Source organism: Gavia stellata, chromosome 7 (assembly GCF_030936135.1).
Source record: "Gavia stellata isolate bGavSte3 chromosome 7, bGavSte3.hap2, whole genome shotgun sequence".
Taxonomy (NCBI): domain Eukaryota; kingdom Metazoa; phylum Chordata; class Aves; order Gaviiformes; family Gaviidae; genus Gavia; species Gavia stellata.
Genome location: NC_082600.1, coordinates 7377633 through 7396730, shown reverse-complemented (window position 1 = coordinate 7396730; position 19098 = coordinate 7377633). Strand labels below are relative to the sequence as shown.

The following is a 19098-nucleotide window of genomic DNA, read 5'->3' as shown; positions in this document are numbered from 1 at the left end:
ATCTCATGCCACCACTGCTCTCACTAACAGCAAAGATCCCAGAGAATTCACACCGCCTCTGTAAGCAAGCAAATACAATAGCACACTAAAAAAAAAAAGAAAGAAAAAAAGAAAAAGGCATGCAGACACCTGCTGTGAGTTTATTTTGACAAGTGTCATTTAGATGCAATAAGCTGTGATCATGTCTCCAGCGTGGCTGCAAACAGAAAGGAACCAACTGTGTAAACAAACCCAGGTGCTCAGGAGCAGAGTGCGGCTTCTTCTGCTGGGTTGGGGGGCTGGCGGAGAGAGGGGGGAATGGGGAGCTTTTAGGATGCGCTTCGCCGTGGGCTGTCTTCCCCCTCTCCACCAAGCCTGGAGGTGCAGGAGGAACGAGCGGCGTTCCCACGGCGGGCGCGATGTCGTGCCTGGCTGCGGCGCTCTGTGGGATGCTCTAGAGAAGGGGGGATGCAGAGGAGGGGGATGCGCGCTGCGTGGGGGACCGCAGGAGAGGAGGAAGGGGGCATTTCTTCCCTTACACACACAAGCCGATGCCTACCCTGCTGAAGCAGTTAAACGGGGGAGAGCAGCAGCCAGGCTGGCAGATTCCTGCCCTGTGATATGCCAGCCACAGGGTGACGCAAGGGCTGGAAGGCTCCAACTAAACAAGCCATTTTCACCTGCGTAATAAGCGCTAGTGGAGATACAGCAACAGCAGCAGCAGCGGCGCCGAGTCCCCGCAGCCGGCCAGACTCCAGCGCGGCCGCAGCACCACCCAGCCTTCGGCGGCCACCGCAGCTTTTTCGGTGGCTCCTGCTGTAGCCTGAGAGTCGGAGACCAGCGGCCGCCTTGCAGGCAGCATGTCAGCCCCGCCGGACCCCCAGGACCTGCTGCTGGCGGGCACTGGGGTGCACTGGGCTGCGGACGGGGCGGACCAGTATGCAGCTGGGGCTCCGCTGCGGGATGGAGATGGGGCTCAGGAGCGGGAACAGCTGGTTTTCGGCTCCGCCAGGGAACACCCGCCCGTTGCCATGGCGACTGCATCCCCAGGTAAAAGGCGAGGGGTACCCAGGGATGCTCAACAAAGGGGCCCTGGCAGTAGCATCTTCTGGTTGTCTCGTCCCTGTCCCTTCCTCAGTTCTTCTTCCAGCCTGGCTGCTTGGAAACATTGCTAACGAGTTAGTGAGCGCATGTATGAAAACAGAAAATAACGAGCAATTGCGGCCTTTGCAAATAATCATTTTTGCTGATGTGGGGGAGGGGGAATGCAGGATCCAGCCAAGTTCCCTAAAGCTCTTTGCAGTTTGCTAGGCACAGGACATCCAGATTTCAGTCAAATGTTGGAGGGCATTTGGTTTCACCTGACTTGATAGGGCTCTGTCCTCATTTGTCGTACACCTGTACACATCTGGAGTGACAGATCTCAAAGGAGTTCAGATATTCCTCGTGCAGCTGGAATTCCTGCACGGCCCCTTATGTTACTTCAACATGTAGCTTTTAATGGAGTGCCTACTCTGAAGTGTTTGTATGTTTTCTGCATGCTTTTGAGACACATTCGTTTAATTGTGGACTTTTTGGTTGCTGTGTTTTCCTCTTGCTTTTTTAGGTGTATTTGACTTAAGGTGCATTTAGTTTAGCTAGAGTCTGGAGGTTCATTGATTTTCAGTTTACTTTTGGGATGTATTTGATTTCCCTTCGTTTAGGGTTCCTTTCTTTAGTGGGTGTATTAATAGCAGATGTATATCTATTAATGAACCTCAGAAGGCTTCAGCTTCCAGTAGCTCCTGGTAGAAATGTTTGGGGAAAAATGACTCTATTTCCTTCTTGGTGACACTTCCCTACTTTCTTTCCCATTGCTGCCCATCAGAGAACCCAAATAACCAAATAACCCAGCCCTGGGGAAGCTGGTGGATGCCATCTAAATTCCTCTTCACTGGGAAGTAGATGTTTCCATTATACAGCCTGACAGCATTAAACTTGTCTTGAGTAAGTTGAGAGTCAGGGCTTGGGATGGGAATCAGTCTCCGTTATGCAATAGCTGCAGGAGCATTAGGAACTGCGTTTTTGGGCTGAGTCCTTTCTAATCCCCTCCAGTCAATCACCACAAAGAGTAGCTGTCCAGAAACAACACAGTCTGCGTGACTACCTCTATTATTCCACTGATACCCATCTGTATGGTTTTTTCAGGGTCTGAGTGTGCATCTGTGCATATGTGTGCTCTCAACATGGATGTTTCCCTGGTGCTTTTCTGTCTGCTTGATGCTACTGAGTTCAGTAGTAAAATGGGATCTAACGCCCATCGGCTGATGTGGGAAATGTTTTTCTGTTTTGTAGCTTTGGGCAAGCAGCAAATCTGCTGATGTGCTGCTCATTCGCTGATCTGAGTGGTAGGTTGTGAAACGTGACTTTTTACTGGAGACAGAAGCAGATGGCTTGTAATGTAAGGCTGTTTTAGGTGTGGGGGGCATGTGTGTGAAAAGGGGCAGGATTGGGGTCTCCAGATAGAGTTGCCTCAACAGTATAATGACATGAAGAAGGGGGAAAGGATCTCATGAGCTTTTGTTGTTCGCTGATGAATAAAAATATGGCCATGCTGAATCTTAGCGTACAGAACAAAGAGGGGTGGTCTCTTAAATTGTGTAAATCCCCATTAAGTTGAATGACTGTGATACTGCTTACATTTAATGAAGGCTTCTTCAGGCTTAACCTGATCTGTAGATTCAGGCTTATAGAATGCAGAATAGACAAAGTCAAAGAAAGAAAGAAAGAAAACAAAAAGAAAAAAGAAAAAGAAAGAAAGAAGGAAAAAGAGAAGAAAAGAAAGTAATTTTTGGCTTTTGGACTCCTCTGCAAAAGGGCTTTCGACATGTTTGTTTGCATGTGTCAAACTGTGGCAAGGTGGAGAAAAGTGAGCAATACAGACCTTTTTTGGTGTTTGCTAGCTGTGGATTGGCAGACTGTCAAATTAGCAATATCATAAGAGTAGTAAAGTGTTTTAAACATTTCCCATTTTGTTCTCCCTGTTTGATAAAGTAACTGTTAGGTGGTTGTGTGTGTGTCTAGCTGTCCATGGCAGACAGAGCAGCATCCCAACCAGTGCAGTCCTGCGCACAGTCTCCTTTTCTGTTTGTGGCTGCAGCACCTGTCTTTCTATTCCACATTACCTAGACAGCTACAGCTCCTGCTCCCTTCACTGGGAGAAGTAAATAACTTCCCTGTTCTCTCTGTGTGACTAAATATTCTTAAGTTGCTAAATAAGAGGTCTGTCATATTGCTGAACATCTAAAACTGTCAAGATTTTCAGAAAACTTTTTAATTCTCCTGCACAGAGGGGGATTCCTGTGTGTTCCTAAGCTGTAGGAATGGACCCAGCAGGAGTTACCTAGCTCTAGCAACTTAAAACACTACCGTAAACTGCCATATACTTACAACATTCCCTATACAATGGGGCACCTGGGGTCACTTTAGAAAGGAACAATGCATCCAAACAGGAGTGAACTGAACAGTATGTTTTTCAGGTAGTTTCCCGACACATCCTGTATCTTCCTCCACACCTCTCAGACCAGTCTTTTTGTGAAAACATGGTTGTGGTGTTTGAGGCAAGAGCAGGGTTTGGAGACTGCGAGATTCTCCCAGCATGAAAATAACTGAAAATAAATGGTGGGAATTTATCACAAGTCGTACAGAAGTTTTCTTATACAATCTAAAAATTTGCAAACTTTCCCTGATCTCGGCTTTTGTTTTAAGTTTGAAAACCAGCCAGGGATTGTTGAAAGGTTCAGGAATACTTTCAAGCTGGCCGTGGGCCCGCCTTTGAGCCAAACTGGCTTTATGTCAAAACCTTGTGAGTGGTTTCTAAATGATGAAAAGCAATGGATTTCGCTTCCCGTTCTTTGGATCAACCAAAATCGGCAATGATCGGGACTGCAGAAAAAAATTCCCACGAGGAGTGGAAAGCTCAGAGATTTCTCAAGCAAAGTCAGGGCAATAAGGAGCTGCAAATCCCACATCTGCTTCTCCTCCTGCAGAGCTACAATGAAGATTGACTCCAGTAGCTTCTGGGCAGGTACAAAGCCGTTTCTCTTGCTTTTATACTTGGCCCCTGGATTTTGCTGAAAATGTTTCTCTCCCTCAAATGGAGAGTTTCTCTCTTTCCCAAAGATTAATTTGGTTCAGGGTGAGAGGAGCTTGCAGGCAGCTCTTGCAAGGACTGTAGACTGAAGCAGTCCTGAAAGGCTGGTGAGCAGTTGCATGCTGGTGAAGAGAGCCCCATGTCACCCACCACACCATCTGGTCATAGATTCTGTTATTTATTTTTATACATCAACAGTGATTAAAATTCCTTGAAAATAATTGTTTCCAAAAATATTACACAGGCTACCAGGCATTCCCCGGGATAAATGCATATGGTTTCCTTCAGAGAAATGGCAAAATGTAAGAGCGGACTGTACTTCCACAGGGCAGGTGTGTTTAGGGGGAAAAAGAGGGGGAAAAGGGCAGGAACGCATACAAATGGTGATTCCTGTGTCAAGATCTGGGACGTTGTATGCAGCCTTGTGCATTGGAGGGTATCTATAGGGTAATTTACAGACAGCAGTGTTATGACCCTATGTTCATATAGCTGAGACTGAGAGAGCGGCCAGTGAGCCCTGCCTGCTGATACTCATGCCAGGATGCTCTTTGCTTTCAGACTGGCCACAGCACTCAGGATATCCCTGGCAATCCTGGCCCATTTCCATCTGCCTCCAAAGACAGGTTGCAGGTGGTATACAGCTGCCCACAGAAGAGGTGGCCAGTGCCACAGGAGATGGCATTAATAACTGGGACTTGTCTATGGGGACACAGTGGGATGGCAAATATGCCATATGGGAACCCTTCTGGAACAGCAGCCAGGGGCTGGTTGGGATCCCTGGAGTGCCTCAGTGGCATAAAAATACTATGATTATGGGACTGAATGGCACACAAGTGGTATGTGCCAGAGAGGCAAGCTGGAAAGGAGGGACTAGAAGCTGCTTGGATGAGGCAGACCTTTCTAATTCATATGATTTGTAGAGGTCGAGTTTGAAAATGTGTGCTGTGTACCCACATGCTCTCACTATGAACTAACGCACCAACCCCCTGCCAGCAAGGGACTGCAGTGAGGTCTCCTAGCATAAGCGTGTGTTTGTACTGATAACGCCTCACCTGTAAATCTCAGTTTATTGTTTCTCTCCGGTTACTGGAGGGGGTGAGTTACTGGCAGCTTTACACCTCAGTGTGAAAAAGGTTTTTGATGGTTTTCAGGCAGCTTGAGAGTCCTGTGGTTCATGTGGGTGGAGAGAAGTGGGTATGAATGTGAATGTCTGCACTGCTTCGGTTTGGCATGATGCTTTTCGGGGATGTCAGAGCACAACCAAATGCAGCAGGTTCCCCAAGGCAACTGGCTCAGCTGCTTTTTGTGGCCTTCCCACCCCTTTCCAAGTATTGCTTTAGCAAGAGCTCCCCCCCCTAAGCATCCATGGCAATGTACTGCTCAAGGCCATGTACACTGTGAAGGCCAAGACCCAAAACCTGATTTTTCAAGTTGCTGTAGAAAGAGTCTTGATAGGGTGGATTCAGTGACCTAAGCATATGCCACAGGGGAGCCTAAGCAGCTGTTTGGAAATAGGTCAACTGCCAGGCAATCTTGCCCAGATTTAGCCAACTGAGGCCAGATTTAGTCTCACTTTGGAAGAGTATATATTCATACCAATTCTATTACTGACATTTTAGTCCTTCCTGATTTAGAGAATTGCATTTATTTTTTCTCTGCTCCCTGGATTAGTCCCTCAAAACCTCTGACATAGTGGTGTGAGTGAAGGTGATGGAGATCATTTGGTGGAGGCTCTCCTCTTTCCCTGGGGTTTTGTGAATGCAAGCAGATTTTGCAGAGAGTCACAGAAACAAAGTGGATTTCTTCTTGGATCCTTCTGTTCCTGTAATTCTTACGAAGCTTCACAAAGTGGCCATTTCATCACAGCCCACAATCAGTCATCTAAAAAAAAATTCCTATTGAAATACCATTCTTCATTCACACTTGGCTAAAGTAGGAGCAACAGCTTCTATGGGGCTCCTCCAGCCAGTGCATGCATCTGAGGGTGAAAAGTGCTATTGGAGGCACACAAAATCTCCTGGTTTAAAATCTCTGCAGCAAGGTGGTTCTCAACTCCATACAGATAGCTGTCTTTGCCCTGTTCCCCACAGGGATGTAGGTAGCTCCATCCCCACTTTGACTTCCATGCTGATGAATTTTCTTCAGCCTTCAGGGCTGCAAATGTGTTGAGGAAGAGGATGAGGCAGATGAAAGAGCGGAGTAGTACCAGGGAGGGTGACTCACCTGCCTTATTTTAATCTTCATCACTCAGTAATGAAATGTTTTATTTATAGGCAAGGAACTGAGGAGGAGAGGTTGAGGAGGAGGAGAACGGCATGGAGGGGAGAGGCTGGGGATGTCCCTGTTGCGGCAAGCATTGGGTTTTGCATGTTGCAGTATTTCCTGGGCTGCGAGTCTCCCCTGGGCTGGGTGGTTCACTATATCTCACTGGTATAAGGGTCCTGGGAAGCATATCTTGCCTTCTTTTTTCTGCAGCTTTGGAAATGCCATTCAACGACATGTCTTACACCTTATTTTCCCCCAAAAAACTGTAGTGTGCAGTACATGCACACTCAACTTGTGCTCTCAGTCTGCCTGGGGATGGTGACCCCAGCAAATGCCTGGGTGATGCCTCTGGCTCAGTCCTCCTGGAAAAGTTTGGGCAGATCCCACAGTTCTGTTTATCATATCTTCACAGTCTGTCCCACAAAAGGATGCCAGCCCAGCTGCATGGGCTGGATTGACCCGCGATGCTCAGGACTAGCGTTTGGCTCTGCTTTAGGCCCTGAGACCTGATTTGGCCCCAAGACCTAATTATTTTGTGGATGCGTGTTTTAGCTCAAAGTTCCTGAAATACCCAAGGAGTTGTGCTGTAGGTTCACATCATCAACAGGGAATGGAGGTTTTTAAATGGGTGACTTCTTAGGAATTTGCCTCACTTTCCCTCGTGAGTAGTTGGTACCTTTAAAATGGGCCAAGTACACACTAAGCCTTTTTCACTTTTAATGTAGCATTTATGTTCTTGTGCCTGTTTTTCACGTTGTATTTGCTCACTGCCAGATCAGGGTTGCTTACAAAATTCTGGGGGTTCTTGTTTTCCTTGGGTTGTTTGTTGATTTATTCAAAAGAAAAGAAGGCCACCACACAGCAAACCATGTTTCAAGTAATGAAGCATTATTTGTAATTAGTTTTCTAATTTAGGGAAAGTAAATATATGCGCTCTGTAGACTTGGCATGAATCAGCACTCAGGAACACCCTCCCCCATTTAGTATTCTTGTTTTTTAAGACACTTCTCATTTATGGTCAGCCTATTCCTGTAAGAAACCCTGTACCTTCAACAGTGAGAATAAATTCTTGGCACTCACTTGCAAGACAAGACTCGAAATAGAGGGGACCTTAATCACCTATTTCAGTTCTCCTTGTTTCAATAAAGTATTTAAGATCCTAATTATATAGAACATAAGTGCATTCTTAACTGCTTAAAAAAATTAAGATGATCTTAAGCATATGCATAACGGTGAGCGCATGTTTTGCTGAATTTAGGGACAAATGAAGTAGAAGATATATCATCAATAAATTGGCTTTATTACCCATTAGACCAGACTGCTTCAGGTCACTTGTGTGTAAAATGGAGGCACCAGCACTTACCTATCTCATTAGAGCATTGTGAAAATTAACATTTAAAGACATTGAAAACTTGGAATGAAAATCATATAACGTTATTGTTGTTTATTTTGATCTATTGTGTGTGTCCAAGTAAGACTCAAAATTGTTGGAAATTACTACAGCCTTCATAAGCCTGTCTCTTTCAAATGTTAAGGTGTTATCTCAGAAGCATTGGCTTTATACTTTAATATTCCTTAAAAGTGGGCTTTTCCATCTTTATTTAAATAACAGCTGCTAAGACAGTTCTTTGAATATTTCTTTCACTGCTGTAGTGAGATGCCTGCCCTTGATAAAGCCTCCAATTATCATGAGATCTCATATCAGAAAAGGTAGCCAGTTCTTCAGAGATTATTTTGACACAATTGCTGTTAACAGCTGCAGCACTATGAACGTCTCCTTCATGTAGCAGTGACTCCCATCCTCGATGCGGTGCTGCAGCGGGGTGTTTGCTTGGGTACAGGTGAGGATGGAGCACAGGAGGATGCTCGCCGAAGGATGCTTTCTGCACTGGGGTGACTCTGCAGACCCGCAGAGTTATATCAGCTTGAGGCTTTACTGTGCCATTCAGGACATGAGTTACATCTCCTATTTCAGCAGTGATGAATTGATTAACTACAGCTGATTTATTGTTGGTAGATTTAAAGACATTGAGGGGCTTGTTAACTGTGGCCAGTAAAAAGCAAATGTATGGGGCAGCCTTGTCAGTCTGGACACCTTCCTGCTCCCAGCCCCTGGGGATCTTGTGCTTCTCTTGTCTCTGAGGTTTTTTTTCTGTGCAAAAACAGACCATATCTTGCGTGTACGTGTGGGTGCCCCTGGGTGAGCCCCGTGGCCAAGGAGGAGGAACCGCAGCCCCAGGGCACAGCCTCTGGCCATGGGGCGGGCAGAAGCCTCTCACGGCCAGTGCTGGTGGTGCTTTGTCTCCCAAACACCACCTGGGGTGGTTGTCTCTTACTCCATTGAAGCACTCTTCGTATGCACATTGCAAAGCCGCAAATGCAGAAGTTATAGATCTGAAGGACATCCCCAACCCTTCCCTGCCTGTGCTGTGTTAGTCACTGGCTGTACGACTAAAGAGCCTAAAAATCCTCACCCTGGGCAGCCTCTGCAACACAGATGTGCAGAGGGGGGCTGCAGACAGCCCAAGGAGTTTGTACTGATTGTCTTCTGCTGAGCCTGGCCCCTTACACACTGCTCCCAAAAGCACTCAGCGGCACCTGTAAAGGAATTGCTGCAAAGAAAAGATGCATTTATGGCTTGCAATTCAGCAAGGTAGTTTTGCCGTTTACAGGCCTAACCTTGCCCCCCAACTTGGAGGTAGCAAAGCTGATGCAGGGAGGATGCCTACACCCACCAAAGACAGCATTTTGCATACCAGGGATGTGGGGACTCCCTCACCCCGTATCGGTCCTGACCCGCACATAGCCAGCAGAGCAGCTCTGCTTGGAAATGCTTTTAATCCCAAGCTCACTGGCAGGCTGAAGGGCTAGAATCTGAGCAAAGCCTAAAAGTTGTTCTAAGTCTGCCACCACTGTGCAAGTGTTCCCCCATATTCAGGTCAGCTGCGTCCCCCTCCCTGCGCGAGGAACATGGACCGAGGCCACGGCGGCGGTGGGAGGTGAAAACCCACAGCAGGCAGACCTGGGGAGCACAGTGTCTCATCTCTGCTCTGATCTACTGAGCAGCACCCCCATGTGCTTTGTGGGAGGGTGCAGTGAGGTTTCAGAGGTACCATCTCTCCAATGACTACTGAAGTACTGGGAGGTCTGAATTCCAATAAGTCTTAATTAGGTCTTTACCTTGATGTCCTTAATTTAGAAGAAAAAGAGATGCACTTGCTGCTCATGTGCGTAGGAAATGTTTTGCATTTCAGGATATTTTCATTCCTGTTGACTTCAGCAATGAAGCGCAATGCAACATGCTGGAAATTAAATGTTCACTTCAGCTGAACTGGAGGCTTAACTGCTCTGTGTGCAGGTGTAGCTACATGATACAAACAGAAATCATATGTTATTTTCAGACTGATTGTAGTAAAAAGGGAAGTGCCTTCTCCCGCCCCTTATAAAAGTTATAAAAATGTGTATCCCAGTTTTGCTCACCTTGTTTTCATCTTCTGGTTAGTGCTTATCTCTGTCTTAGAATGTACCATGTTTGCCAGTTTGCTGTGTTTTTTTCCTTTTTATTACAAAGGTTTATATCTTCAGTAATCATCACTGACCAAATAGATGCTCTAAACTGCAGTATTGCTGTGCACTAAACTTTAATTGAGACAGCTGCCTTTGATGTGGGGCTGACCTAAAGCTGAGGCTGATTCCTCACTTTTGCAGCTTTTGCAGTTCTTTAAAAAAGTCATAATGCAGAATTCATGTTGTTGCTGTTTTCTCTACTGCTCTAGCAAAAGTATCACTGTGGTTGAATATAGAATCAATTTCTCAGAACCTCCTGGTTATTCTGAAAGTCTGTGTGTATAATCTGTGATTCTTAGACTGTAATTAGTTTGTGGGAAAGGTGTTGGGCCCAAAAGCCAAGCTCCAAGGTGATGTGTGAGAGTCAGGAGAAGTCCCAGAGGAGTCAGCCTCCTCTGAACACATTGTTTATGAAAGAAAAGAGGGTTTTGGGTCCTCTATGCAGTAGCTCTGTTTATCACTTTCACTAAGCAGAAATCCTTATACCAAAATGGCTGGTAAGTGGCATCTTGGTTACAGGCAAAGTAGGATTTTTACATCGCTGAACAATTTGGAGTAGATCTTTAGTAGGTGTATCTAATTCTCTACTTAAAAAGTTTCATGTGTGTTTAACATGGGTACCTTGCATACAGGATTGAAAAGTCAAGCAAGCAAATAATTGTTCACATGCACAGATGAGGAGTCACTGAGTAAAAACTCGGTTACTTTCACATGGGTGAAATAGGAACTCTGCCTTTGAAAATGCATACCTGTCTCTGCTGATGCCAAGAAAAAAGGACTGAATTTCCTGAAATTTACATTTTTTGAGAAACTTGCCCATCAGACAAAAAAATCTTTCCACAAGAGATACATGGATTAAAATAATATTTAAAAAAATAGTGAAATCTTAGAAAGCGGCATATATATTTTCAAAGTATTCCCAAATCAATTCATATGTTTCACCTGATTTGGCTGGCAGCAGTGTTTAGAAATCTACCTTGTCTACATTTGGTCTACATTTGTCTACATTACTCCGAATACACATAAATTCCATTTTAAAAGCACTAATTCTGGCCTGCAAAGTTCTCTATTGTATTTTAGAATTGCCATGTCCTGCACATTTTTTTTCTGCTTTGTTTTCCTACCCTAAAAAATACCACTGGAGATTACGGTGGATCATCTGAGCAGCTATCATAGTAAAAGCCAGTTGCCATTTTGGGAAATCTTTTTTCTTAAAAGTCTTTTTGACATTAGCCTTTATAATTCACTTGCTGTGTAGTAGAAGTTCAGGTCAGAGATAAGGAGACAGGCTTGGGGATTTATGCTCTGTAAAATATATGCAATTTGCTCTCTACTTTGAATGTGGTAAACAGACCATGTATAATCCCTGGAATATTTGGTAGATCTGCTAGGCTATGTAGATGGCATTTGTAATATTTGTCTAGCTACATGTATTTTTACATGGTTGTCCATCCCTGTGCCATCCAAACTCTATTCAAAAGCAACCCGAGGAGAGAGGGCTGAACAAAGAGTGATAAGAAAATACATCATTCCCAGTAAGAGATTTCAGAGTTTGGGCTTCTTTTTTTTCCCCCTCTCTCTCTGCTGTTGCTTTTTAATGAATCGTTCTTCTAACCTACTTTAAGTCGAGCATCTAGCATGCTAGATGTTTTGCAGATGAATCATACTGTGCAATGCACTTATGCATATCTGCTGTGCAAGTACATTGTCAGCTTGTATTTGATAACCTACCAGCAAACAAGGTTTTTTTTTCTGGAAGCTTGAGATACTAGCATTGTTCTTCAAGTGAGAATAATGCAACCACTGTTGATAAATCAACCTGGGTCCGAGGATGTTTCACCACTTTCGCTGCCTCTTTGATTAGCATTATCCTCAGAGGTATAAATTAAAGAGGAAAATATATAATCTGGGAATCTTTCCAGCATCATCTTTGAAAATGTGAGCTCAATGCTTTGCTGAGATTTCTTTGGTGGAGGAATGCTAATAGCAATGCTGAAGATGTGCTCTGATTGCACCCTGAAGAGCAGGAAGACGCACAGAATAGCTTTGTTTCTTTTTCCTTTGTCATCAAGATAATTTCTAATGCGATCTGCACAGGATGAATCTCAAACTGTTTCTACACAGTTCTGTGAACTGGTCCCAGAAGTGCAGCTTCGGTCGCTCCCTTTTCTACTACTTGTTCTCTTAGTCTGACATCTGCATAAAATAAGTTACATGTTTTCCCATCTCAGCCTGCAGATAATTGCCTGCAGCTGTCAGCAGCGAGTGGACACAGTCCCTCTGCTATATTGGTCAAAGCCTGAGCTTCAGCAATAAGGATTTCAGGAATTTCTTCTAACTGTTCCTACGAGGTGTCATCACAGCCGGGTGGTAACTCCTGACACCTCCCTCTCCGCCAAGGGAAGAAAAATGTGCTGCAGAATGTGCTGATTTGCAAAAAATATTTCACAGGGAGGGTTTGATTTTAGCAAAGTTCCAGCTGTGCTAAATGAGCAGAAAAGGGATTTTCCAGCATATCAGCAACATCTTGGAAATGGAAATGTCACATCCTCCAGCAATTTCTTTGGAGTCAGTTTTCACCTTCCCCTGCTCATAACCCACTTGGGTCTTTGGTATTTACTGGAACTAGGAGTTTAGCAAAACTGTAGTACTTGGAGACTTGCTTTATAACATCTCTGTGTTTTTATCTGCTTTCTCTTGGCCAGCTCTCTGCCAACATCATCCTTTGCTTTCCAAGAGACGGTGAAGAGTGCAGAATGCAAGACTGAGCTGGTGTTCCTCAGGTTGCATTTTGGGGAAGCGTAAGGAAGTAGATACCTTTATTATTATTTTGCTGATGGGACAACTGATGCACAGTGGAGTGAAGGGTCTTACAAATAGTCCCCAGCAGCTGCATTTGAACTAGGTCTGGGTCTGCTGAGGCCCAGGCAGTGCCAGGACGCTCCAAAGAAGTCTCGGCTTCATCATTGGTGACTCAGTTTGTGGGGCCTCTCAGGCTGAGACTCCAAAAAGTCATTCCTCTCTCCTGAAAAATGTAGGGCAGCTATTTTTACTTAGGTGCATGAAGATGGGGGGTTTTTTCTGCCTGTTTTTCAGTTTTAAATTTGTATTAAGGATCCTTAGTTATGTTTTGCAAAAGCATTCACCCTTCCAGCTGAACAACATAGAGGGAATACCATGTGTTATTTGCCGTCTCTACTGACATTGCTGAATTTGCTGAAGCAACGTGTTTCAACATGTCCAAACATTTTTCCTGTGGAGCTTTCTCTTCCATAGAAAGGTTTTCTGTTTTCCCTTGATTTGAGATGAAAAGAAAATTGAAAATAATATGAAATTTTCCCACAGGACAGAATTTCTTTTTCAATAGCTCCACTTCCAGTTAATGTCAGAGAAACACACAAACAACTGCAGTCAGTATGCTTAATTTCAGCCCTGCATTTACAACTTATTCTTTGCCGTTGCTGTCTGAAGAGCAACAACATCAACACACTTTACTCTCAGCTTGAAAATACCCATTACATCTGAGAGCAAGTACACTAGCAAGTAGGATTTGTTAGCACCTATTTCATGCACTCAACAGGACTGTGACCTTGGTTCTCTGTCACTGGTGAAAATGAAGTTGCCTCCTGGTCCAGCCCATCTAACTGCTTCTGAACTATAATGCCAAGCAGGTTCTTCTCTCTTTATGGCAGATGACTTTGCCACCACTGTGGTGAAGAAGGCATGAAGCCATCAACGATCCCCAACCTAGCAGCTGCCCAATGTCCTTGGATTCAAATAATTGTATAGTGCTTCCTCCCTTACTCACTTAAAAATGTGACTTGCCTATTGGTGCCAAGCAAGGGAAGGAAAGCCAGTGAAGACAGCTAGTCTGACTCTTTCTTCTTAGGCTCGATACAAGACAACTTCTTTTTTAAAAGTCCTCCACTTCTTACTTTGTGTGAGCAGGAAAGCAGCGCAAGCTCCTCCATGAGCGGGAAGTGAAGTCTTTAGAAGCCATCAGGTTCCCTTTCCTGACCCTGTACTTGAAGCTGCAATGACAACAGCTTCCTCAGCCTTGCTGTGCTGTGTGTTTTAACCAGCGTTTTAGAAAAAACCAGGCTGTTCCAGAAGTTTTCAACCAATTTCAGACCCATTTAGCTGGATGGTGGTAACTGCCATAGCTGGTAAAGATCCAAGGCTTCCCAGGAGTCCTTTGTTCCTGCCTGCACCTGGCACCAGGTGTCCCAGGCTTTTGTGGCCTTTAGAAACAAAAAAGCTAGATGTGAGAAAAACACCATGTTGCCTGCAGCATTGCTTGCTTGGGTTTCTGGTCACAACTGTTCCTCTATGCCAGGTACAAGCCAGTTTCTGAGAAGATGGGTTAGAGGTGGCAGGTGCCTTCATCCTGCGTTCATGAGCTCTGGAGACAGACTTTCCTCGCAAAACCATCTCCCCCCACCCTTTGTTTAGTTGGAGCTATTAATGTCTCTTAAAAGAAGCTTTTGAATGCTTTTTACTTTTTCAATTATTTCTTTTACTCAACTGGAAGGGCATAAAATCCCCATTCTTCAAAGCAGAGACGAATTTGTTCAACCTTTCCCCGTGCAAGTACTACCTGGAGGAGTGCTCTGCCACAGCAGGACCTGGTGTGCTGGGCTTGCTCTCCAGACCCTTGGAGACGGACGACCTCTCCCAGCTCCTACATCTTGCACTGGGAAGCTACAAGGAAGACAGTGAAAACTCAGAATTATCTTGGCCATCCATATAAATGGTCTGAGTAAGTAGGAAGGGTTTCAGCAGGGACAGGACATCTCACTAGGAAGAGCCAACTTCATAAACACAGGATGGGAAACCACAGACGAGTCCATCAGAGAAGGATTGGGGTGTTGAGGTTCACAAGCCAAATGCAAGCCACCATAGGCTGCAAAGCTTGTGCTGTTTTGCTGTTGCTAAAGAGCAGATGCCACACTGGGATACGGAGATGTGGATTTTGTATGTATGATGCAGCAAATGGCCTGGGGAGGAGCGTGGTGTCCAGTCTGGAGCACAACACTTCAGGAGCAATGCAGAAAGTCTGGAGGAGAGCAACCAGGGTGATCAGATGTCTGGGAAACGTGATCTAGGAGGGAAGACTGAAAGAACTAGGTTTGTTTAGGCTAAAGGAGAGAATCACTAGGGGACAGAACAAGAGCAATCTTTAAGTACATGGAAGCCCAAGCAAAAAGCCGGAGTTAACATGATCTCCAGGTGCATGGTGGGCAGGAATGGATGTGACTTCAGTTGCAATGTAAGAGATTCGGAATTCATTTGGAAAAAACTTTCAGAGAATGTAGACATGCAGGACAGAGAAACACAGTTTGCTGGGGGTGGTGGTGGCTGCAGCTCCATTGCTGGAGGGCTGTACAGGCAGTGCAGAGGGACATTGCCCAGATGACGTAGGAAGTGGTGCTGCTGCCTGGGGCCAGTGATGGAGCTAGGTGATGTCTTTCAGGCCTTTCTGGCCCTATTTTTGGAGGAGACTAGGAGCTGGGGTGATCGATGGCAGCAGGAAATAAAGTAATTTCTCCTTTTCCCATCTTAGTTTGGTCCCTGTCCTGTTCAAACAAGCAGCTTCTTCTGTTACCCTTTGAAAATGCACACCAACTATGAGTCACCGAAAAGTAGGAATGGCTGATATTTTTGTGTTTTAGTGGCTTTTGATGGGAATTATTTATTTTTTTAAGAAAAACAGCTTTTTGTTTGTTTTGCAGGAAAAGTCCTACTTTCCTTGGGGGGTGAATTGACTCCTGCAGAAAAACCTGACCATAGGATTCAATGGCTTAAGTTGGACAAACAGAGCAATCTCCAGCATAAAAGAGTAATAACAAGGATTTTTAATAAATGCAGGCTTGGCAAGGAGAAATCATAGAAGATGAAGTGTGCAGTGATAGTTGGAGATTAACAGCATAGTGCCTGCATCCAAGGAAGCAGAAAAGGGAAAAAGATACAGCAAGTACAGGCTTACTAATTTGATCTAATCAGTATTGTTAAGAACATTAAGGTAAAAGGAAAAATGCATCATTGATTTATAAATGTGGACTGTGAAGACAAACCTGATAGTTTACTTCAATAAGATACCAATTGTTTTCTCACTGGGTTTCAGTGAAGTGTAAAACCCAGTACTACATGGAAAATTGCTGGCTGAGCTGGAGAAGGTGGAGGTCAATACAGCCACGGCATGCCATGGGTTACCTAAAGAGCAGACAGCTTATGCTGAAAGGAAAACGCTCAGGCAGCACGGGAGCTGCTGGTGGGACTCCTCAGTCAGTCTTGGGGCCTGTCTTATTAAATACCTTTGTAAAAATGTTTGGTACCAAAAGCCAGAGCAGACTATGGGCGTATGCTGGGAGTCAGGGCAAGAGGCGGCTGGAGCATCTTACAGGGGAAGCTGGCTGAGCTGGGCAGTCGTGAGCTGTAGAAATACACTCCAACACCCTGCAAGGGTGAAAAGAGCTGTGTTTGTTGAGGTGTATCCTCTCTAGAATGAGGTTGTAATGCCTTTGTACAAGTGCTAGTTCAGCTTCTGCTTTGACCTTGGGATCACCACTGTCGTTCAGTGCTGTGGGTAACTCTGTACTGGTTATGTACAGAGTTGCTATTGCCCTCTGACAAAATGGTGAAAGCAACAAGAATGACATCAGAGAAAAAAACCTGGAATGTTAAATACTTGACACTTGGTTTCAACGTTTTCAAAAACAAAAATACATTTGCTTGGAAACAGTTTTAATTCGACCAAAAAAAAAAAGTCCAGTTTTACTGAAATAACTTTTTCCAGCCTAGTCTTTTAACTAAAATTTTCCATCTTCCTCAAAGAATGAGGAAATAATCAATGAAAGTAATTTTGAGAAATGTAGCATCTCTTTCCATCTGTGTTAATATCAGTGAGCAAACAGCGTTTCCTCAGACCAACTCATGAGCCAGATTTGGAAATGATTCTCTTTAAATTTGGGGTCTATGGACTGATCAAGAATATTTGAAATGTGAGCTGTACTGCTTAATTGTAGCCTCTTATATGAGTCACATGATTATTTAACGAGGATCCTTGATTGGAGGAATGAGCAAACATATCTTTTATACATACTTGATTGTGCCAATTTCAGTGCTTATTTTCTCTTGATGCTGATACATACACGTTTGTCACTGGCCTTGGCAAACATTTCTTTGCAAAAAAAAATAATTCCTCAAGCATTGACAGAAAAAGATATATGGATTTAGCTAATATAAAATCATTTTAATGTGCAATAGCCACTGAAAAATGTTTGCATCATCCCCTCTGTACCAAAATTAAGAAAATAACACTAAGATTCACCTGTGAGATACATTTGGGTGGCAGCATTGCATGTGTCCAGCTGTGGAAATTTTATTAGGTGAAGTCAGAACCAGTTTCAGGAAAGGCTGATTTGATTGCTTTCTTACCTCTGCTGTAAGTTGGAGGCTTGGGGTTTTTTTTGCATTTCTTGTACGTGTAGGTTTCTCCTGGGCGTTAGGGTGGCCGTAATTCTCACCTCAGAACAAGAGTGGGTGTTGCAGCTCCAATATAGCTGCTCCAGTGCCACATCTTCTGCCGGTCTCTGGATCTCATCCTGCATGCAGCAGTAATGGGAAATCACAAGGTCCACAAAAGATCACTGTGCAAGGAGACTGGTAGTTTTACCATTTGTGGTACACTGCTTGTTGCAACATTTTTTCATAAAAGTTTGTTTATTAAGTTTGGGGAAAAAAAGTCTTTCTTTCCTGAAGATCTCATTAAAGCATTCAGCTACAACAGAGTTCAGAAGAGCCTTCTCTGAAGTACCTTTTCATTGGATTTAAAGCTCTGTTTCATGAATATAAAACACAGCATATGTGATCTTCCTTCTGCTCAGCAGCAAAGGCTGCTGCTTATGTAAGACAGAGTCAGTGAGCTGCCTGGATTGAAAAATAATCTCAATTTTTCACACTGTAAAGGTCAGTAGAGCTGCCACAGTCCAGGATACCTGACCTACTTGACCCGTGAGGTTACAGATTTTTTTTATGTGGTACAAAGGTGAGAGTTTATCTGTTTGAATAGTGACTCCATGGGTATAACACACTAATTTTCTATCCCAGCAGAGATTCCACCAAACACTGATGATTATTTCCCAATTTAAGTGAATTTTGTAAATTCATCTTGGTGGCATGGATATTTCCAAAATTCCTTAGTCTTTGTGTTGGTTTAAATTATTAAAAAGCTGTCCTTTCAAATGCCGCTGCCAAGCGAGCCACAACCCCTTGAACCACAAACATAATAAAAGGCAAATTCTTTCCAAAAACACAATACTGTTTGTTGAATAGATTCCACTCGCTGGCCAAAGGAATGACAGATTAAGTAAGAAAAAAGAGAAAGAAGTAACAGGCTTGAAAATCTGAAGCTGAGCATGGATAAACAAGAGAAGATCGTGACAGTCCTTTGAGCATGCAGATAACACACATCTGGGAAGAAAAAATTGAGAATGTTTCGGAAATCATCTGTAAGGAGCGGTGCCAGATGGTTGTTTGCTTTTTGATCGGACTAGTATTTTTCTCATAAAATATGAAGACCCAATTTTTATGTTTGTCAATATTTACAGATCTCTGTATGTAATGAGAAAAATAAGGTCTCAGACAGAACTCTGTGCATGCTTAAAATAAGCTTGATATTCTGTGCTTTGCTGACTCAGCCTAAATAGCCTGAGATTTTGAAGTGCTGGGAACGCCCAACTCCTTTTCCAGTTGCTGGCATCGGAGAATGCTACACCCCTATTACAGAAAGCATTTTATTTAAAGGAGCAAACTCCAGGCACCCATGATTAGAAAATTTTAGCTTATGTTCCTACCACAGCAAAATCTTGCTGAGCTGGTAGCAGGGTGGCATTGACTGGGATCAGCTTTCTTAGTTCTGCTTGTTGGTGGTGGTGCAGTGAAAGGTTTGCAGCTTGAGAGATTTGGGACCCTGTCTAATATTGCAGAGCAGGAAGAAACTCAAAGAAATAAAAGGGGGCAAAGAACAAAAAGAGTGTATGAAAATTTGCCTGCACTGAGTATTTTGTTATTAAATGTTTTCAACTGCAAACATACACTTCCCCCCATCCACCACTATGATAAGCCAAGGACAAAACCAATTTTTTAAATAGCTC

The 19098-nt window shown here is 44.0% G+C and overlaps 1 protein-coding gene across 1 annotated transcript in view; it reads left to right on the top strand.

Annotated features, from left to right (window-relative positions):
- Window positions 1–839: 839 nt before the first annotated feature.
- RTN1 (reticulon 1) overlaps window positions 840–19098 on the top strand; it is a 120940-nt gene continuing 102681 nt past the window's right edge. The window contains exon 1 of the mRNA XM_059819738.1: window positions 840–1029. Coding sequence (XP_059675721.1) covers window positions 840–1029 — 190 coding nt within the window. The remainder of the gene's footprint in view (window positions 1030–19098) is intronic.